Source organism: Nelumbo lutea, chromosome 2 (genome assembly GCF_056320005.1).
Source record: "Nelumbo lutea isolate HS-2025 chromosome 2, American lotus-T2T, whole genome shotgun sequence".
NCBI lineage: Eukaryota > Viridiplantae > Streptophyta > Magnoliopsida > Proteales > Nelumbonaceae > Nelumbo > Nelumbo lutea.
This window is the reverse complement of record NC_142685.1, coordinates 112,869,377-112,892,787: the sequence shown is the minus strand read 5'-3', so window position 1 is coordinate 112,892,787 and position 23,411 is coordinate 112,869,377. Positions and strand designations below refer to the sequence as shown.

Below are 23,411 nucleotides of genomic sequence, written 5' to 3'. Positions count from 1 at the left end.
GGAGCAGAATTCACATAAACACAACAGATTTCACCACTAATTGATCCGATTAACGAGCTAGAGTATCACAACAACAACTAGGCATATCATTAAATCACATACGTCGAGATTCAAGTGGTCCATCATGGATGAACTAACACATTAAAGAGATGGAAGCTTCCTCGATATCAAAACACATGGGATTCATCACAAGATACACAAATGTGTATGGAAACCTTTACCATGTTCAGACTTCCAAGCCACAACTTTGTTGGGTTGGATCAGGTTGAACATGTTGTTCATGGGAACAAAGAATTAATCAAATTCTTTGGTAAAAGAATGCCCAATTTGGTTGATTGGTTGACTAATCAATTATGTGTTTTTTCTTTTATTTTGTTTTTTGTTTTTTATTCTATTATTTGGGTTGCTTATTCTCCTAGTTTATTTTGGTTCTTTCATGTTACTTCATTTTTAATGTTTGCTAGTTACTACAGAAACTACAGAAACAAGATAATTCATACAAGAATAGGGACAGAGACTGAAATCAACTAACTAGATACAAGTGCACTTGAAAGCAACACAATCCCCTTTCATCGCTACAATACGATTTTCAAATACAAATTGAAAAAATATATCCAATCACTTTCTTCTTGGATAAAAAACATTTAACCAATGACAGATTCACTTAACTGATAAAACAAAAGAAGAACCAATGATGTTAATAATCTCGTTGAGCCTATTATAGGTTATGACAGACTAGAGATTACTTTGTTTATCTAAGATTATGTTTTGATGATTAGTATTAATGAGGGCAGATTTGGCTCTCGAGTAGAATTGTGACACGTGGCACCTCGTGACAACTAGGTAAACACCCAGCCAACAAACTTACGAAGTTGGTGACCCACCCGGGCACCAGTCTGGCCGCCCTGACGCATGACTTGCGCGGCCCGCGCATGGCACGCGTGGCCTGGCACGCGGCCTGCACGACCTGGCCGACCTGGACCAGCCTAGCACATGATCCGGCCAAGCCGCCCATAAGACGCCCACCGATAAACTCGGCGGCATACATACCCCACGAGCTCGATAGCTCGCCATAAACAGTTCGGCAGAGATCGCCATAGGCAGCTCGCCACAGGGAGCTCGCCCCCAGACAGCTCGCTATAGGCAGCTCGCCACTTGTAGAGAAGTTCGGTATAGGAGTAGTTTGGCGTATCGCCGGAAGATCTCCTGTCTGACGACCTGGCCTAGACACTGACCCACCGACTGACACAGGCGCCAACCTGACGACCTGGCCCAGACACCGACCTACCGACTGACGTAGGCGTCGCCCTGACAACCCGACCCAGGCACCGATCTGGCCGCCTGACACAAGCGCCAGCCTGACGACCTCGAGGAGTTCACCACTGTACCGCGGTTCTGACAGGATGTGACGAGTCTTACCGTTTGGAGGCTTTTCACCCACCTAACCCGTGAGGACTCCGGTATATAAAGACCTCACCCCCCCAAAGGGGAGGGAGATGGAAAAAGGGAAGTAACCCCTGCTCTCTAGCTCTCTCATATTATCTTCAGAGCTCTCTACAATCAGAGTGCTAACTTAAGCGTTGGAGAGCCCCCGCCGGGAAAATACACCTGGGACCTCTGATTCAGTTCTCGTAGGTCCCTCAACTCCCGCCGCCTACAAAGAGGAGGAAAAAATGGAGTTCTCGCAGGTCCCTCAGCTCCCACTGCCTACAAAGGAAAGAAGACCGCCTCATGCTGAGGGCAGTCGGATTTCGCCGCACCAGGGAGCTCCACTATTTTCTAAGTCACCGGCTGCCTAGTAGGGAGTTCGCCACCAGGTAGCTCTTCCCTAGGTAGTTCACCATCGAGCAACTCGCCATCAGATAGTTCACCACGGGGCAATTCGCCACCAGGCAGTTCGCCACCAGGGAGCTAGCCACCAGGCAGTTCACCACAAGGGAGCTCGCCACCAAGCAGTTCGCCACCAGGCAGTTCGCCACAAGGGAGCTCGCCACCAGGGAGCTCGCCACCAGGCGGTTCGCCACCAGACAGTTCGCCACAGGGTAGTTCACCACCAGGCAGTTCGCCCCTAGGCAGTTCTCCACTAAGCAGTTCACCAGTAGGCAGTTCACCACCAAGTAGCTCATCACTAAGGCATGCCACCACCGGGTCAAATGACGAGGTACTTAGCCAAAAAAATTTACATCACAAAACATTGGTACGTGGTCGAAAACGGTTACATCAATTGGCGCCGTCTGTGGGAACACGCTACAAAAAGCTAAGTTCTCATCCTACAAAAGCTAAGTTCTCATCTTACCAAAGCTAAGTCCTCACTTTTTAGAAATTGAATCTATCGCTTTATAGTTTACATTTTTTATGAACTCAAAGACTATGCAGGGAGCTAACGGACTAAATATCTCTACCAACCTTACTTTCAATTCAGATAATGCCACATCAGTCCTCTCCGCAAGGTCCCCCCCCTACAAAGATGAGCTCTTTGTGGCTTTCGCGGGAGTTGGCGGCCAACTGACTACATAGGCGCCCTTACCGGTCGAGCCTTCCAAGGCTCCCATGTGAGCTGGCAACCTAAAGTTAGTAGTGCTACCCCTGAAGGTCGAGCTCCTACTAGCTTCTTGTAGGAGTAGGTGACCGGCATTACGAAGCTGATGCAACAACATCATAGCTCGACACCTCACAAGCCATGCTTATGGGCCACATTACTACTTAAGACCCGGTCGCCTCTCCGGCACGGGCAAAGTCAGAAAAGAGTAGACCACTAGTCACTCTCAAAGTCTACGGGCCACATTACTACTTAAGACCCGGTCGCCTCTCCGGCATGGGCAAAGTCAGAAAAGAGTATACCACTAGTCACTCCCAAAGCCTACGGGCCACATAACTACTTAAGACCCGGTCGCCTCTCTGGCACGGGCACAGTTAGAAAAGAGTAGACCACTGGCCACTCCCAAAGCCTACGTGCCACATTACTACTTAAGACCCAATCGCCTCTCCGACACGGGCAAAAGTCAAAGAAGAGTAGACTACGAGTTGCTCCCAAAGCCTACGAGCCACACTAGTAATTGGATCAGCACTTACTAGCTCATCGACTTACGGACCAAAAGAAATCTACTCCTTTCGCTGAGTTACTATCAGCTCGAGAGGGGGCTATTGATGAGGGCAGATTTGGCCCTCCAGTAGAATTATGACACGTGGCACCTCGTGACAACTAGGTAAACACCCAACCAACAAACTTACGAAGTTGGTGACCCACCCGAGCACCAGTCTGGTCGGCCTGACGCATGGCCTGCGCGACCTGCGTGCGGTCTGCGCGGCCTGGCGCGTGGCCTGCACGACCTAGCCGACCTGGACCAGCCTAGCACATGATCCGGCCAAGCCGCCCATAAGACGTCCACCGATAAACTCGGTGGCATACATACCCCACGAGCTCGGTAGCTCACCAGGAAGCTCGCCAAAGAGCCAGGCAGCTCGGCAGAGCTCGCCACAAACAGTTCGGCAGAGATCGCCATGGGGCAGCTCGCCACAGGGAGTTCACCCCCAGGCAGTTCGCCCCCAGGCAGTTCGCCCCCAGACAGCTCGCTATAGGCAGCTCGCCACTTGTAGAGAAGTTCGGTACAGGAGTAGTTTGGCGTATCGCAGGAAGATCTATTGTCTGAAGACCTGGCCTAGACATTGACCCGCCGGCTGACACAGGTGCCAACCTGACGACCTGGCCCAGACACCGACCCATCGACGACGAAGGCGTCACCCTGACAACCCAGCCCAGGCGCTGACCTGGCCGCCTGACACAAGCACCACCCTGACGACCTCGAGGAGTTCACCATCGTACCCCGGTTCTGACAGGATGTGATGAGTCTTACCGTTTGGAGGCTTTTCACCCATCGAACCCACGAGGACTCTGGTATATAAAGACCTCACCCCCTAAAGGGGAAGGGGATGGAAAAAGGGAAGTAGCCCATGCTCTCTAACTCTCTCATATTATCTTCAGAGCTCTCTACAATCAGAGTGCTAACTTAAGCGTAGGAGAGCCCCCATCAGGAAAATACCACCAGGACCTCTAATTCAGTTCTCGCAGGTCCCTCAGCTCTCGCCGCCTACAAAGAGGAGGAAAAGATGGAGTTCTCGCATGTCCCTCAGCTCCCACTGCCTACAAAGGAAAGAAGACCACCTCATGCTGAGGGCAGTCGGATTGCACCGCACCAGGGAGCTCCACTATTCTTTAAGTCACCGGCCGCCTAGTAGGGAGTTCGCCACCAGGTAGCTCTCCGCTAGGCAGTTCGCCACTGAGCAGCTCGCCACCAGGCAGTTTGCCATCGGGCAGGTCACCACCAGGTAGTTCGCCACCAGGCAGTTCGCCACAAGGGAGCTCACCACCAAGCAGTTCGCCACCCGGCAATTCACCACCAAGGAGCTCACCACCAGGCAGTTCGCCACAGGGTAGTTCACCACCAGGCAGTTCGCCCCTAGGCAGTTCTCCACCAAGCGGTTCACTAGTAGGCAGTTCACCACCAAGTAGCTCATCACTAAGGCATGCCACCACCGGGTCAAATGACGAGGTACTTAACCAAAAAATTTTACATCACAAAACATTGGTACGTGGCCGAAAACGGTTACATCAAGTATCTATAAGTCTAATGGCCAATAAAACTTGAAACAAGTTCGTTGTATAATTCCCTGAGAACAGAGATGCAAGAAAAACAAATTGTTAACCTCAAGTAGCCAGCAGTCCATAATGTATAAGTCAAGAAAGAAAAGAAAAATAAAATAATACACATGGTTATATCTCATGGTTCTATCAAAATGAGAAGGAAAGCAAGCTTCATGGTTCTATCTCATATGGTTTACAGAGAAGGAAAAGAAAACGTTTTTACAGAGAAAAACAAACTTACACAAGGGAAAAAAAAAGTATAGAGACAAACCTCTTCCGGCAACAACTAAATTCCTTAGGCGACGACCAACCTCTTTCAGCGACGACAATGACAAAGATACTTTCAGCGAGTAGAAGTTACAGATGCTCTGGGATGTTCGGTGGCAAGAAGAAGGAAGAGGCCTGTCTAACCCTACCATTTGTTGGGTTATTGTTTTGGTGGACTGAGAAGCATCGAAACATTCCCATTGATGCCAACTTGGATTACACATAAGCGCCACATAGGATGCTATTTTCATCAGCTTAGTTAACCATTGGGGGCAACGGTTCATGGATGCATCAGTGGTCCCCCGATTTTCAAGGCAAACCCGTTTTTTTTTATAATCGGCTGAACCAAACAATGAGCAACATGGGCATTTGTTGAAACACCTATGTGGATTCGACGTGGCACCTTTTTTTTTTTTGAAAAACGACCACGGTTCCAAACATCCCCAAAATATTCAAAAGTGTCACTTTGAATCAGGTGTCTCCTCGTGAATAATAACTCTTAATTTAGGGGTCATTTGGTAAGTCTTTTTTGAATGATCTTTTTGAAGTTCTAATAATCAAAAGATGTAGTGAGCTTTTGTATTAAGATGTTGATAGCTTGAAGACTATTTTGGTTAAAGTGTATCTTTCCGTGCAAAGACGAATTGACAAATAAAGATAAAAAACTTCATTTGGAGCTTCCCGAAAATCGTCCAAAACAAGCTTCATGGGTCTTATTAGCATGATGTTTTTTGGTGGCTATAACACTCTGGTGCGGATTGTATGCTCAAACCCCTTAATTGAAGGATAGTGAAGTCTATAACACTCTGGTGCGAATTGTATGCTCAAACCCCTTAATAATATTTCTCATATCTCAATTCTCACCCCAACTAACAATATAATTTAAAATTCCAAACATCTCAAGGAAAAAAAAAACCAAAGAAAAATTTCAGTTTGAAAATGCAACTTGATCATAACAGATTACAAAACAAAGCCATTTGATTAGTGTTCTCACTATTTGAAATACCCAATATTTCAATTGTAACTTATAAGGCTATAATTACTTACTACCATCAGATGGGTATCAATCAGAACCGTCCAACTAAGCCATCACATTTCATGCCAAACATTTAAGTTAAATTACAAATAGGTACCTTGTACTTTGGGTGTAGTGGTAGATAGGTATCCTTAACTTTCAATTGCAACGCTTGGGTACCTTGGACTTTCAATTGCAACACCCAAGTACCCTGAACTCTAAAAAAAAGACACTTGGGTCTATTTGTTAGTATTCTGTCAATTAAACATTGCATAATGTCAAAAATACCATTTTTCATGTATTTTTTAGATCATTCTATGGAGTAAAATCATCACTAGAGAATGCCATTGTCGGAAAATTTGAATATGTTATTTGTTGTCCATGTGAAAACGTCATCATGGGGAGACGTTTAGTTACCTGGGAATGATCTCGAAAATACATGAGAAGAGTATTTTGGGCATTATGCAATGTTTAATTGACGAAATACTAATAAATGGACCTAAGTGTCTAATTTTGAAAGTTTAGGGTACTCAAGTATTACAATTGAAAGTTCAAGGTACCTATCTGTCACTACCCCAAAGTACAGGGTATATATCTATAATTTACCCAAAAATTTATCAAGTGAAAGGTTTTTTTTTTTTTTTGTGGTAATGGTAAGTTATTTACAATGTAGGGTTACTTACATTGTTTGGTTCAAATCATAAAACCAAACTAAACCAAATTAAATTTGTGGTTTGGTTCGGTTTGCACCTGAAAATAAGTTAGTTGAATTTCATATTTTGCAAAATTACGGTTTGGTTTCTTGGATTTTATAAACTGAACCACACCATAAACTATAAACCATAATTATATCTATAAAATATAAATAAATGATGTGTAAATATGATATATATGTAAACCGAATGTATACAATTTTAAATATATAATAAACTATTTTATTTTATAATAAAATAATAAAATAAAAGGATTAAGTTTTAGTTTTTAGGGGTTCTATTTGGGCTTTTTAATTGGGTTAAGCCAATAGAATCAAAGAATGGTCCAAAGTTCCCCAAACCGTATTAGAAACTGCACCAAACTGTAATAAAACTAGTTGATTTAGAAAATTTTCAAACCGTAATTTACTGGTTTGGTTTGAAATCTTTTCTAAACTGCACCAAATTATAATAAAACGGTTTGATTTGAAAATTTCTCAAATCGTAATTTACTGATTTGGTCTGAGATCTTCTCCAACCAGACTTTGAACACCCCTATTTACATGAGATTTCTCCCGTCAAACGGATTTTTAAAGAATTTTCGGGTTTATATTTGAACCAACCCGGCTTTACCTCCGGGTGATGAATTGAATGGTTCAACCGTCTGGGTGAAGGCACGTATGACGGTATGAGAATAGGGTCAAAATAGTAATTAAACGAAAGATTGAACAACCCTCGTTTTGCTCTCGCACAATTCACCGCCTTGGTATTAGAGACTTGCTTCCGACCTCACCATACCCTGGCTGGTTGTTGCCCTTGAGTTCGACGACCGTGATCAGCGAGAAACCGCAGGAGTGTAGGTCTGTTCGTTCATTATTGCTTAATTTGTGTGAACTATTCGTTACTGATTAATTTCTTTAATTTGTCTTAAGAAGCTTATCTTATATGTTGCTGAATCAAAGAAGGATTTCCTACTGAAATGGGTATTTGATTGTTGCAGAAATGAAACTTATTCGAGTTACATTAAGGTCCATAAACGGCAGCTCGTTTTTGTCGCGCCAATGTCATCGGCCCTGGATGGCTAAAGCTCTGTTCACTAGCAGTACTTCAGGTGTATTTCCTGGAACCAACGTTTGTTTATTAGGTTCTGTAGAGCCTGTACGTGCAAAGAATTGCCTTAGGTTTGAAATAAAATTTAGCTCAGTAATCCTTCTTGACATTGTCAACGAGGAAAGCAAGTCAAGACCTGGCTAAGTGCCTCCCTAGCTGCTAGAAGCTATTATCATTCTATCTCTAAATCCTCCAACTTTTGCTTTGCTAGATCTGTCATTGCAGCAAGATGTCATGCATTTTTTTTTGTGATAATTGAAATTTTATTTGAATGAGGAAAAGAGAATACAAATTCAGGCGATAAGCAATCACCCAGACAGAGATGAAATTAAAAGCTGATTCTCTTATCACAAACCATCAGCACAACCAACTCAAACAACAAATAAACAGCAACAGACCACAACACCCCACTCCATACACAAGAACAACCCACTGTGAAGATCAACAGCCCACTCCAACTCAACAATCATCCTAACATCCCCATAAACCATATATAAACTCTGGCCCAATGAGTAATATACTAATGGCAATTCCCTCCCCCCCCCCCCCCCCCCCCCCCCCCCAAATTATTGAAAAAAACCATTAACTCTCCATCCAATAACTCTGAAAAGATTTCATTAATTAGAAAACTTTTAGGATACAACAAGAAGTGGTGAAAGAAATCAGCTTTAGCAAGCTGACCTGGGATAGAATTACAAATGTGCCCAAAACATTAGTGTTCTTTGAACCCCTTGCTTTGCTAAACTATCTGCCAAACTGTCAGCAGATCTCCTAACCCATCCCACCTGGATTGACATGTTCCTTGACATCCATTTAAGTCTTCGGAAATCATTCTTTTAACCACTGGATCACTAGCTTGGAATTACCTTTGATTAAAAGCTGTTTACAATTCGGCTCTTTGACAAATTCAGCTCCTTGTAGCACTGCTTGAATTTCTGCATTAACTAAATTCCCTACTCCTATAGGCCAGAATATAAAGTGATAATTAACCCCTTTGCATTTCTAAACAGTCCCCCAATACCGGAAGGTCCCAGATTGCCTAAACTTCTACCATCAAAGTTGAGCTTAATGATACCCACTTGAGGAGGTTTCCATTTTGCTGACAGTTTACTTCTCGCACCAGAACTTTTGGCAACCACTTCCCAATTTCTCCATAAATCATTGAAAGAGAATAAAGAAAAGAGTTCCAAGGTATTCACCCAGTTGATGGCTCTACTAATTAAACATTTCCAAACATTGACCTCATCCCTTCTCATAAAAAAATTTGGAGTTTCTTTTGTCCCAGACAGTCCAAATCAATGCAGCCCTAGCACACCTCCACAAGACTCTACCTCTTTTCTTAGGCCACCTAAAAGTTGTATGTTCAAAACTTCAAATAGATTGCTAATCTGCATCAGCATTTTCCACCTGCATCCAAAAAGACAAAAACTTTTTGGAGGATTTGGCACCTTCATTGTTGTCTCTTTGTTAGGGCTTTAATGTGTTCCATGGGTTGGGCTGGTGCCATTAAAGCTAAAAGTTATATGTCAAAGCTTTAAATAGATTGCTAATCTGCATCAGCATTTTCCACCTGCATCCAAAAGAACTAAAAAGCTTTTTGGAGGATTTGGCACCTTCATGTTGTCTCTTTGTTACCTAGGGCTTTAATGTGTTCCATGGGTTGGGCTGGTGCCATTATACACTTCATCTTCCTCATCATTCTCCTCAACCTCATTAACTAATTAATCTCTTTATCAGCAATACTGCATGATGAGGTGAGCCACCATTGAATATGAGAAATATCACTTCCCTCTACACACTCCAAACCAGTCTCAGAGACATTTTCGATCCTTCCTCCCTCAACAACTATAGCTGATGAAGACTCAATAAGAGATTTTATCTTATCTAATAGCAATCTTTCATTGGGCAGAGTGGATCTTATCCTTTACTCCTTTAAATTCACGTAAAGGCTGGACTACCATTCCAATTTTCAGTTTAGGGGAAAAACTTTTATAACTTACACCAACCAGTGATTCCTTTAACTCTTCATGAGATACTGACATTTTCCTTCCATATTGTGCTAGTAGTTACCTCATCTCTTGTTCCAAGCAGCAATCTTTTGCAAGTTGAGGAGGCTAGGAAGGGCTGGGGCAGACCAAAAGGGAAATGGTTTGAAGTAGTAAGAAATAATTTAAGCACTCATGGTTTAACAATGGATGTGGCAATATACAGAACAGAATGGTGGAACAGAACAGAATTCATGTAGCTGGCCCTATATATTTAGGACAAGGCTTAGATGATGATTATGATTACAAAATGAGTGAAGGTGCAAAGCTTGTTTACCTCCTTTCCTTCTAACCAGCCAACAAAAAGGGCAAAGATAATGTGGAGATGTGTTAGGGCTGCAATGTGTTGGTCTATCTGGGAAGAAAGGAACTTAAGGATCTTCTCAGAGAAGGAGAGAACTGTGGAAGTAGTGATAGACGTGATTCATGTAAGGGTAACTCATTGGCTGAAGACTTTGGACTGATTTGCAGAAATTTCAGTAGATGACCCACTTAGGAACTATAAGGAAATTGCAGATTCAGTTTCAGCTAGGAAGGTCTCAAGCTCTTACTGGACCCCCCACCTCTTGGTTTTGCCAAAATGAATTTTGACATCTTCTGCTAGCAGCAACCCCTTTTCTTCCCCAGTAATTTCGGTAAGAAAGAAGGACGGGAGTTGGAGATTCTATGTGGACTATAAAGCCTTGAACCGTACCATGGTCAAAGACAGATACCCCATACCCTTGATTGAAGAACTATTTGATGAGTTGGGCCAAGCTAAATACTTCTCTAAGATGGACCTGCGATTAGGATACCACCAGATCTGGGTCCACCCTGAGGACATTCACAAAACAACATTCAGGACCTCAGACGGACATTTTGAGTTCCTAGTGATGCCCTTTGGGCTGACCAATGCCCCCTCTTCATTCCAGAGACTCATGAACGGGATTTTCAAGCCTTATCTACGCCTATTTGTCCTAGTGTTCTTCGACGACATACTTGTTTACAGTTCCAGTTGGGCCTCCCATTTGGAACACTTGCAGTGTGTGTTGAACCTTCTAGGAGAACACCAATTGTTCGCCATACCTTCAAAATGCTCGTTTGGACATACCCGATCAGCTACTTGGGGCATATCATTTCTGGAGGACAGGTTTACACAGACCTAGAGAAGATTAGTTGCATGGTTTCTTGAGCCCGACCCAGCTCTCCACGGGATCTCAGGGGTTTCCTTGGGCTGACGGGTTACTACCGCCGGTTCATTAAAGGATATGGGGTTCTTGCCGCTCCCTTCATGCGGTTGCTAAAGAAGCACTCATTTGTGTGGGACCAACAAGTTGAAGAAGCATTTCAGGCACTCAAAGAAGCCATAACCACTCCATCTACACCGGCCCTCCCGAATTTTGATTTGGAGTTCGTAGTAGAGGCAGACGCCTCAGGTAAGGGAATCAGGGCCGTGTTGATAGCTTGATGCGGCTAGGCCGGCCCTTGGCCTATTTCAGCAAGGCTCTTTCTCTACAAGCTCAAGCTAAGCCCACTTATGAGAAGGAGCTCATGGCCATTGCTTTGGCAGTTCAAAGATGGAGGGCATATCTTTTGGGCCGAAGGTTTACTGCTAGGATGGACCACCGCAGCATTAAACACCTGTTGGAGCAGCGAGTTTTGGGCTCATATCAGCATAAGTGGGACTACAAGTTAATGGGGTTTGACTTTGCTATTGAATACAAGTCTGGGGCCTCTAATGCAGTGGTAGATGCACTCTCTAGAGCTGGTGACTTTAATCTGATGGGCCAGTCACGGCTGAATTATCCACTGTCTACCCAATTGAAGCAGGAAGCCCAGGATGATCCCCACTTAGCCCAAATTCGGGCCCAGATCCTTGAGGATGCTGCACAGGCCCCAGGATACACAGTCCAGAACGACGTTCTCTTCTACAAGGGCTGAATGGTGGTATCAGGGGAATCCAAACATCACCAGGAGCTGCTTCAACTCTTCCATAACAAGGCCCAAGGGGGAAACTCCGGAGCTCTCTGCACCTATAAGCACCTGGCAGCCCACTATTACTGGAAAGGTATGAAAAGGATGGTGCAAGAGTTTGTGGCCCGATGCACTATCTACCACCAGCAGAAATATAGCACACAAAACTCCAGCCGGGTTGCTGCAACCTCTACCCATTTCGGAGAGGGTATGGGAAGAAGCCACTATGGACTTTATAACTGGGCTTCCCACGTCCCATGGAAAATCAGTGGTGTTGGTGGTGGTGGACCGGCTAAGTAAATATGCTCACATCATCGGTCTTTCCCAACCATACTTAGCAACTATAGTGGCCCAAGCTTACATCCGGGTGGTAGCCAAACTGCACGGGACACCATAGTCCATACTAACAGATTGGAACCCCCTCTTCATGAGCACCTTCTGGAAGGCATACTTCACAGCTCAAGGGGTCCAGATGTTGCATTCTACCAGTTACCATCCTCAGACAGACGGGCAGTCAGAAGTAGTCAACCGTTGCTTAGAGACATACATAGTTGTCTAGGCATCTCCTAGGTGACTAGGCGCCCTTGGCTGGGGCGCAAACGCCTTGACTTTTAGCAACTAGGCACCCTTCTAGGCGACTGAGTGCCCGCCTAGGCGACAAAAATGACAAGGCGGGTGCCTTTTATAATATCATTTATATTGCTGTATCTTATTAATGTATGTGTTAATACATTTTATTACGTGCTATATATATCAATTATACTTTGTTTTAATGTTTTACTATTGAAATTTAAAAGATCAAAGGGTTTTGAGAAGAGAAAAGAAAAGAAAGAGAAAGAAAGAATAGAATAATAAAGTTATTTTTTCTATTTTCTCTCTCTCTCTAATTAAATAAAACAGAAACTCCATCCTTGTTTTTTTCCATCTTGAATATTTATCATATAAAGTTGATAACCATCTTTAGCTGCTAATTAATATCAATTTTCTCTATTAAATACTTATTATAGTAGTATTATTTTTAAAATTAATACATGTAAAAGATTTTTATCTTTTATATGTGATGATTTGCCACATTTTTAGAGGACATTTAATGTTCTTAATAAATAGAATTGTCATTTTTTCAATTACCATACATGTGTGGTATATAAAACTAGGAAACTAGCAAAAGTCATATTTTTATATTATAAAATTTTTATCGCCTAGGCACCCACCTAGGCGACTAGGTGCCCCAGTGTTGCCCAGAATCGCCTAGATGCCTTGAAAACTATGGAGACATACTTGAGATGTTTTGTGGGTGACAGGCCCAAACAGTGGGCCCAGTGGCTGTCCTAGGCTGAATATTGGTATAATTACCACGTTCCAGGTTTCAACTGGAATGACGCCCTTTAAGGTGTTGTACGGTTATGAACCTCCTTTCATTCTGCTGTATGAGCCAGGTACTTCGGTGGAGGCACAATTGCAAGCAAGAGATAGTACACTCAAGCTCCTCGAATTCCACTTGCAACAAGCCCGACAGCGAATGAAATTAGCCTATGATAAGAAGCATCGAGAATTAGAGTTGCAATTGTGGATTGGGTTTATCTACGACTCCAACCGTACAGACAGATCTCCCTGGTGAAGAGGGCATCCTATAAACTATCTCCCAGATACTTCGGCCCATTTCAGGTGGCAGAGCGAATTGGGCTTGTGGCTTACCGTCTCCTAGGGACTGTTCTTCTCCTCTCCTATTCAGTTGAGAGCATATGCTGATGCAGATTGGGCTGGTTGTCCAGACACTCGTAGGTCCACTTCTGGGTGGTGTGTTTTTATGGGTGATTTGCTCATCTCTTGGAAGTGTAAGAAACAACAAACAGTCTCCAAATCTTCCACTGAAGTAGAGTATAGGGCCATGTCTTTGGTTTGTAATGAAATTGTTTGGTTACAATCTCTCTTTATGGATCTTGGCATTTAGGTTCATACTCCTATTCCTCTCTATGCAGACAATACGAGTGCTATCAAGATTGCTTCTAACATAGTCTTCCATGAGAGGACCAAGCACATCGAGGTGGACTGCCATTTTATCTGAGATCTCTTCACTACTGGGTCTATATCGCTTCCTCATGCAGCCTTGGACATGCAGATTGCTGATATCTTCACCAAAGCTATGATTGTAGTTCGACATCTCTTTCTTATAGACAAACTGATGCTTATGTCGAGGCATCAGTTTGAGGGGGGGTGTGGAGACTCTATAACTTGATGTGCCTTATTAGTATAGTCCCTGTTGTATATTACTTTTACATCTTATTCTTCTTTTCTCTTTCAGCCTTGTACGGGCATTCTTGTAATTGCACATATCTTTTAATATATAATAGACTCTTGAGGTGGGGGTCATTCATTCTGGACACCTCTAAGATTATTCTTGTTTTTTTCTCTATTCAGGCAAGAGTGTTGACACTGTTATGTACATGTTTACAGCTATTAAAGGCACAAATTTGAACCCAAGGCTCGTAAATGTGTTTTTCTAGGATATGCCTCCACACAGAAGGGATATTGTTGTTTTGATATGGTTAGTGGCACCCGCTTTGTATCTCGGGACGTCACATTTGCTGAGTCTACTCCTTTCTTTAGTATTCCTCTTGAGGGGGAGCAATCTGAGGAACCCTTTGCTATGTCTCCAGTAGTTCTTCTTCCTGTTCCTTTTGAGTCATCTAATGAGGTCCCCACTTCTCCCACTGGGCCTACCTCTAGTATTCCTACTCCACCTCATCTTCCTATAATTCCTCCACATCTTGCTCTTCAAAGATGGTACCAAAGACACAGATTCAGGCATGGGAAAATTATTTCCATCCTACAGAAGAGCCTCTTAATCCTCCCATCATTACTGAGGTAACTTGTCAGCCATCCTCTGACTCATCTACTTCTTTTCCAGACCTTGATCTTCCTATTGCTCTTCGTAAGGGCAAGCGGAAGTATACAACCCATTGTATCTCTAAACACCTATCCTATTAGCCTTATATCATTTACTTACTACTCTTTTCTTGCTTATGTTTCTTCCCATGTGATACCCAAGTCTGTACCAGAAGCCCTATCTAAACCTGAATGGAGGGATGCTATGATGGCTGAATTGAATGCTTTGCATAAGAACCATATCTGAGATATTGTGGTTTTGCCAGAAGGAAAGGAACCAGTGGGTTGTAAATGGGTATTTGCCATTCAATATCATTCTAATGGCTCTATTGAGTGGTTTAAGGCCAAATTGGTTGCTAAAGGCTACACTCAGATGTATGGTATTGACTATCTTGAGACCCTTGCTCCTGTGGCCAAGATGACCTCAGTCCGGATTGTGTTGTCCCTAGCTACTACTTTTGATTGGCCTTTCCACCAGTTTGATGTTAAAAATGCCTTATTGAATGGAGATTTACATGAAAAAGTCTATATGTTTTTGCCTTTGGGAGTGTATGGAAAGGAAATGTAAGGGAAGATGTGTAAACTACAGAAATCCATTTATGGTCTCAAATAGTCTCTTCGGGCCTGGTTTGGGAGATTTAGGGGTGCTCTTGTCTCATTTGGTTACACACAAACTCAATCTGACCATACCTTATTCTTGAAAAGAAGTGACTTTTTGGTGATCTTCCTGATAGTTTATGTTGATGACATTGTGGTCACGGGTAATAATACCTAGGAGGTCAATAAGCTCAAAAAGTTTTTTAAATCTAAATTTGAGATCAAGAATTTATGAGATCTTAGGTATTTCTTGGGAATTGAAGTTGCTAGATCTAAGGATGGTATCTTCATTTCTCAATACAAATATATCCTTCACCTCCTTGCAGACACTAGTAAACTTTGTGCTAAACCGGCTACCACTCCTATTGATCCCAATCATAAGCTTTCTGCTACAAATGGTGAACTTTTATTTGATAGGGGAGTGTTTCAGAGATTGTTTGGGAAGTTGTTATATCTCTACATGACTCGACCAGATATTTCCTATGCAGTGAGTGTTATGTCAGTTTATGCGTTCTCCCAGAGATACACATTTAGCTGCTGCAGAAAGAGTTCTATGTTATTTGAAAGGTACTCCATGGAAATGTATTCTATTTGTCAAACATTGACACATGAAGCTGGAGGCATACATTGATGCTGATTGGGCCAGATGTATTGATAATAGGAGATCCACCTCTGGTTATTGTTCTTTGGTGGTAGGGAACATTGTTTCATGGAGTAAGGAACAACCTATAGTTGCCAGATCCTCTGCTGAAGCAGAATACAGGGCAATGGCACATAGTGTGTCAGAATTACTGTGGCTGCGATCACTTTTAGAAGAATTGGGGGTTGATTATGAAAAGCCAATGATGCTCTATCGTGACAACCAAACAACTATCAATATTGCACATAATCCTATTCAACATGACAGAACTAAGCACATTGAGGTTGATAGACATTTTATATGGGAAAGAGTTTCCTTAGGAGAAGTTTGCTTGCCATTTATTGCCTTAGAAGAACAGTTGGCTGATGTTTTGATCAAGGGAGTTCCAAGAGGGAAGCTGACACACTATATAAGCAAGTTGGGCATGATTGACATCTATGCTCAGCTTGAGGGGGTGTGTAGAGAGACTGGGCCGAATGGGCCCTAGTGTCTATTCTTGTAGTGTGTTATTTATTTTGTTTGTTAATGGGCCTGTTATTTCTCTTTGTAAGCTTACTTTAAGTTTCTGCTTACCTGGCCGCCCACTTAAGGGTATACTTGTAATTAGCCTAATGAATGGAGACTAACAAAAGGATTAGAGAGGGGAGAGAGGAGATGATCAAACTCTTCTTCTTCTTCTTCCTTTTCTTCCTTTGTACTGCTGTCCTCTACTTTTTTTTCTTTTCTTTCTAATTTTAACCAAGTTTATATCAGTTTTAGAGGACTGATTCACATCTGTTTCAACTTATTTTTATTTGATTATTGATAGAGCAATGCTTAACTGTATATCTTGATGCCCAAGACTTCATGTCATCTTTGTTCTACTTGCTTGTAAGTTATAATTCCTAACAATATCTATAAGCCAGAATCAGTGTTTTAAAAGGCATTGGAGGCATATGCCTGGAGGCGCAGCTCCAAGCAAGGCACCCCCAAAATGCCCTAAGACATAGACCAGAGATGCTCATGTGCCTCGTACCAAAAAGACAAAAGAAAGAAAAGGAAATGGAAGGGAAGGGAAGGAAAGAAAGAGAAGAGAAGGAAAAAAGAGAAAAGAAAGAAAAGAAAAGGAAAGGGAGGGGAAGGAAAGAGAAAGGAATGAAAGTTGGGGACTCTGCGCTCAGACCCCCCCCCCCTTTTAACTTTTAAATGCAGTGTTATGCATCTTCGTTCTTCTTAACACAAGACCTCTTTTGTGAAAAAAGAAACCAGAAAAGGGATGAGATCCTCCTTCCTCTTCTTCCTTCTCATCCCCTTCCTCCTTATACCTCTTATGTTCTAAACTACACCCAATGCCTCCAGGAAATGAAATGCCTTGCATCATGCCTCCATATTTTGAAACATTAGCCAGAATTATGATTCTTGTTGTGCTGATTGCATCATGTGAAATATTTCTGAAGCAGCTGTTTTTCCAGTTTCTCTTGGTAACTTTACATGGAAATTCATCATTCTACTTATTGTGCCCTGGATCTTAAACAGGTAATGAGATTAATGACAACGGGACCGGAAATTCCTTCGAGTCAGCTGATGATTTTGAAAGGCGTATATTCAGTGGATTTTCTGACAGTAGGTCAAACAATGATGCATTCTTCCAGAAACTTGATAGACTTGAAAAGGCTCATGGAAGATCTGGTTTTGGCTCTAAGGGTGGAAGCAATAATTCAGAGTTTTTTGATGGTCTAGATGAAAGTTTCAATACATTGTCAGATGGTATGGATGGGAAGCTGAAGAAAGCTGCCACATACTTTGAATTTAATCCCGATGAGATAACAGGTGATGACTATTCATTCAGAGCTGATGTGACTTTTAGACCTGGGATGACATATGATGTTAAGGTACTTTAATGACTCAATATCCTTGGGGAACTAAAAAATAAGAAAAAGATTAGCCTAACTTCTTTAGCTGCTACAGTGTTGTTTCTCTTATATTTCCTTGAAGTGTTGAAACTTGCCATGTTTGTCCATTCCATATACTAGTTTTATTAGTATTATGCAAATTATGTGAATTGTTGATTCTGAAATTTTATTTGAACTTTGCAAGTGATGTATGAGACTATCAGTAGCTGATGATATTTAAATAATTATGGATTGTGATACTTTATGTTTATACTTAAATTATATATTGAAAATAGGTGGTTAAGCTTTCTAATTTTTCATATTTATGGGATATTTACTATATTTGTTTATTTGCTTTAATTATTTATTAATTAAAAATCCATGCTTGGGAGGTTCACACCTTTGCATTTCTGGTTGGGACACCTTGCATCATTGCACCCATCATATCCTTGAGAAAGGGGAGGATGGAGCAATTCTGTCTGATTGGCGAACTTCTGTAGCCTTATCACACCATTGTCTGACACTCCACCCATAATATATACACATACAACCATGCATCCACATGTTAAAATGTGCAACGATTTCTATGAGTATGAATGGTATGAGAGATGTGAAGGTGGTGGGAGACTGCCAAACTATAATTTATTTGATTAAGAAACCAGAAGGCATTCCATGGATTTTCAGGCCTTTAGTTAGTCACAAGTCCTAGGTAGCAGTTTGAATAACTCATTCAAATGGGTACCTAGAAATGCAAATAATTTGTCTGATTCATTAGCAAGAACAGGGGCAGTAACTCAGTAAGGGACCATATGGAGTGGGGATCACTGGGGACATTGATTGCTGTCTGATTTGTTTCACTTTCATATATGAGTTGGCGTTGCACCTACTTTAGCCTACTTCTTACTTTGTGAAGTAGTTAAGAGATTCTTTCTAATGCAATTAAAATATTACTTATCATTATCAAAAAAATAAAATAGTGCAAGGAATTCTTGTTAAGGTAATGCCAGGCCCTACAATAACCCGTTTGGCATGTCTATGCTTCCTGGCTCTGGACCACTTCCACAATGTATTTTGTTTGGTTCCTTTATCCATTGCAGTACCTTTGTGTTTGTACATGCATGAAGACTGAATGGAGTTGCTCAGAGAGTCTTCTTGGTGGCATTTTTAGTTTATTTTGTGCTCTTAGTCAAGATATTGTTGATAAGCAGTTTAGGAAATACCATAGTGAGTGCATTAACACAAGAATGTTACAAGATTGATCTCAAGGATGCTTATTACCATGTTGATTAAGACTATGGATTACATGGTTGACCAATTATTTCCAAAGTAGATGATGGATATTGATATCAGATGCTAGCCTTGTAAGCTTCCCTGCCAAAATCCAGGCTATGAGCCTTTGAGACTTGGCTTTGTTGGGTGATATCTTATCACCTGTCTTGTACTTTTCTTGTTTTATCTCAATAATTTTTTTCTTTTATTTAACTACCAAAAATAACCGTATCCTTTTTATGTTGTCATCTACAATTATCCTTTGGACTTGTGCAGTTTTATTGTTTTAATTAAAAGTTGCTGTGCTGGTGAATTCCAGAATCATATCACAGACCATGTTCACTAGTAGAATGCCTGTAGAATAGGGTATATCTTGCATGCTATCAATTTTTGTACTTAGCATGTAAAGTTGCTTTTTCTATCATTTTCTCTCTCTTCTTTTTTTTCCCTTTTGGCAATAAAGATAAAATTCATTAAGAGAAAAAAGAAACATCTTTCACTTCCTTCTTATGCTGCTGATGTATAAACTTTTCTTTTATGCAGGATCTTGATCTTACAAGGCCTGGAGTTCCCAAGCCTTTCAAAAGGTCTCAATTTGAAACCACAACAGAGGAAGTACTTAGGAAAGCTGATTTTCGGGTAGGGATTTTCTCATTTTGCATAATTTGAATTGATTCCTAAAGAACTATGTGAAGTCCCTATGTGATGGAGAACATTGCCAGCTTTTTTTCTTTTCCTTCCAATCTCCAATTGCATTCAACAATGATTTTTCGTGCATTTACATTGCCTATTTAAGTGATTGATGCAGCCACAAAAAAGGAGAAGAAGCAAGGAGCAGCTTTGAGATTGATAGGCATTTGTTTGTAGGGCGTGTATAAGCTTCCTTTGATTCCCTTATGTCTTTGCAGGGTGCAGTTGCTGCAGTTAACCAAACCCAAATAGACTTCCAGTAGTTATAGCTACTAGATTAGTTGGGCTATCCATATTGGTGTTTCTATTTTATTTAGCTACTACATTGTTCATATCATAAGAATGTGTTAATGTTTTGTCTTTTGTTTAGGGTTGTTTGAATATGAGGACAACTTAGTAGTTTGTCATTTAGAGTTCAGGTTCTATTCCTCTTTTTTTTTTTTTTTTTTTAATTACAAAACAATGCTTGGGTGCGGTGATAACTGAGCAAGGGTTTATAGTTTGACAGAAAAATGGTTCTTAATAATTAAAGGTCATTACTCAGATTCAAACCCATGTTCTCATGCTTTTCAGCACGAGATTTTACCATTACATTATGTAATGGCCCCTAATAAATGTGTTGTTATGGATTTATAAAAAAAGGTTCTTTATAGAACACAATGATGCGACAAGATTTGTGTAGCAGACATGAAATAGTTGGGATTAAGGCTGAGTTGAAGTTTTTTTTTTTTTTTTTTTTCATTTTAAAAAAGCAAAGCGGATGAACTTCATTCATTCAAAGCATAATTACAGGAGTTCCAGGGCATCCCCTGTTCACACACTATATGGTTATATTTACAAGCATCATAGGCTTGTTCGTGGACTTTTAAATTCAAAGTTCTGCTAATATGGTTTATACGTATAATGTCAAAAAAACTTGGTCAGATTCCATATTTCCTCTCTAAGAGGCTCGATAGTCCAATCTTCCTCTTCACAGTAGAAACCATCAACAACTTTAGCAGAATCAGAAAAAACAGCAAGCGATTTTATTTTTATCTGCATCTGTACTGCTTACTTCAGTCCATCCAGGAGGGCCCACCATTCAGCCTGTAGAGATCCAGATGCTTTGACACATTGACTTGCTGCATAAACAACATTATTAGTACCACCCAGAATAAAAAAACCTATAGCTGCATTCCTTGTTTCAGTTTGAAAGGATCCATCAGTATATAAAGAGAAGTAAGTTGATACTTAAGAGTTGATCATAAATCTATTATCTCCAAGTAGGGGACAAGGTAGTGAATGTACATGTTATCATCTCTAAGTGACAAGCAGGTGTTGGGTAGGTAATATTTACAAGGTACAATGAGTCTGGTGACAGGTAGCCGAAGGAACAAGTTACTTGCTTAAGAAGAAATTTCTCTATCCAACTCTATATATTCATATACCATGTTTTTTCGATGTAATAAACAAAGAAGTATTGTCTGTTTACTTTGAACAAGAATTCTCTGAACTCATTTGAAGTTATAATGCTTATCTCCAGGATTGATTCTTAGAAACCATAGGGAATCTAGGTTACTTTCCTCCTTCTAGGTGTGATGCCTAGAACAATACTTGAGTAACTTTTGTAGATCTACCTTCTCTTTAACATGCCAAAATTAGGGTATATCCATCTCCCTTAAAAGTTCTATCCTGCATAAGTGGTGAATCGCCATTAACATATATTTGCAATATCTCAATAGACAGTCTATTAGATGAGCATAACCAAGAAATTATGCCAACTTGATCCCCCTGATCCCCCACTCCCTGTGTGAGCACTTTATTAAAAATTAACTTTGTTCCTTGTGGCCATTTAGTATATTTATAGGTTAAGGTCCTTTGGTTGGTATTCTACAGATGAGAACAGTCTTTTTTAATGTTTTTGGAATTGTTGAGACAGCAGAAAGCAAATATGCTTGTTTTTCTTTAGTTTCCACATTGCTGATCCAATTTCTATGCTGAACTCAAGATCCATAAATAGGGGTCATTGGTGTTTTGATGAGCATAAATAAGGGTCTCTAGTATTTTGGTGAGCATAAATGGTTACAGGGCATGATGAGAAGAACTTGGCGTATAGAAATTCTGTATTTGAGGATTCCATTGTGTGAAATGGTATTCATAAAAAAATGTGTGAAATGGTACCTAGCGCCTTGAAACTCATTGTGCTTGCAAAATATTCCAAAATATAGGTGGGTGCAATTTTAGTGCAGATTGAAAGAAGTCCCCTTTCTTGGCTTCTGTATCAAATTTCAAAATTTTCCATTCCCTCTTCCCCAAACGAGTGAATGAGGATGTAATTTCTTGCTTTTGCAGCAAAAAAAAAAAAAAAAGAGGCAGCCCAGTGCACGAGGCTCCCACAAATGCAGGGTCTGGGGAGGGACAGATGTAGGATGTCTTAACCCTGCAGATACACAGGCTGTTTTATTCTTCTACTTCAATTATATTAATTGTTTATTGTAATTGGGTTCCTACACAGCTTTAGATATTCTCATAGAATTGCATGCTTTTGACTATTAATTCAGGCAATCCTTTAGAAATTGTAATTTTTCACTATCCTGATCCCCAAATTCATTTCCTCTTACTGCAAGATTGCTTGTTTCTCCAAATGAACTTCTGGGACATCTTGCAAAAAAGTCACTAAACCTAATGATTTCATGCAGAATGTGAGATTCCTTGCCAACTTCCTTACAGAAGCAGGACTTATTATCAAAAGGAGCAAGGTGAGGAAGTGCAAGTTCAAAAATTGTCTTTAATGAAATTTGTAATATTTCCTCTAATTAATTTTGAATCCTTACCTAATAATTTTTCTCCACCTGTAGACAAAAATTAGTGCCAAAGCCCAGAGGAAGGTAGCTAGAGAGATCAAAACAGCCCGAGCTCTTGGGCTCATGCCTTTTACTACAATGGGAACAAAACCATTTATTTTTGGGAAAACCATGGAAGATCGTGACGAGGATGATGAATATGATTATTATGATTCCCCTGTAGGGGGCCTAGGGGCTAGTCAGGACCCTGTTGAAGAGTAGCACCTTCTATGATATTGATGGCGTTTTGGTTGGTTATTTTTTATTTTATTTTATTTTATTTTTTTTATAGATGTTATTTGTGCTGTTTAGTGTCTTGAAAACTATCATGCATTTTTTTGTAATTAGAAGCTAGTAATTAGTTTGGTTTCTCTTTCCATCATAGTACTAAATACTGGTTAAAGAAAGAGAAATTCACTGCCGGGTTTAGGGGGTCATAAACATTAGCTGTGATTCTGTGAAGGTGGCCTGCATGTGGTATCCTTTGCACTTCTTGCTTCTTGGCTTGGGTTGGTAGGTCAAGGACTATGGAGAAAAGGAATTGTCATCTCATACTGAAGCACAACTCCATCATCTCTTTAATTCTCAAAAAATTCCTTTCATTGAACTTTTAACATTATGGGTATAGACACTGGTTATAAACAAAGGATGCCTTATATAACATGACCATTTTTGTTTCATCTGTTCTTGGAATTATCATATCAGGCGAAAAAAAAAATAAAGACAGTTCTTGTGTTGAAAATTGAAAAGCAAAAGCAAATTGGTTTATTCCAAAAAATTCAGTTTATAAAACCATCAAAATAATGGTTTTTGTAATAAAAAACACAATTTTTTAGCATGGAAATTATATAATTCTGGAATGCGATAATAATGACATGGAAATATATTCTTTAGACAAGAAATTCAGGAGCA

General features: G+C 40.8%; 1 protein-coding gene and 1 long non-coding RNA gene across 2 annotated transcripts; both read left to right on the top strand.

Moving 5' to 3' along the window:
• Positions 1–7,323: 7,323 nt before the first annotated feature.
• On the top strand, positions 7,324–23,113 carry LOC148872890 (Ribosomal protein S18). The gene is made up of 6 exons (XM_088968114.1): positions 7,324–7,476; positions 7,617–7,727; positions 17,363–17,718; positions 19,531–19,626; positions 22,356–22,415; positions 22,515–23,113. The coding sequence occupies exons 2-6, from the start codon at positions 7,619–7,621 to the stop codon at positions 22,719–22,721; spliced, it is 828 nt and encodes a 275-aa protein (XP_088824240.1). The 5' UTR covers positions 7,324–7,476; positions 7,617–7,618; the 3' UTR covers positions 22,722–23,113.
• On the top strand, positions 13,161–14,114 carry LOC148872891 (uncharacterized). The gene is made up of 2 exons (XR_016106789.1): positions 13,161–13,559; positions 13,704–14,114. It is a non-coding gene; the product is annotated as an uncharacterized LOC148872891 (long non-coding RNA).
• Positions 23,114–23,411: the final 298 nt, after the last annotated feature.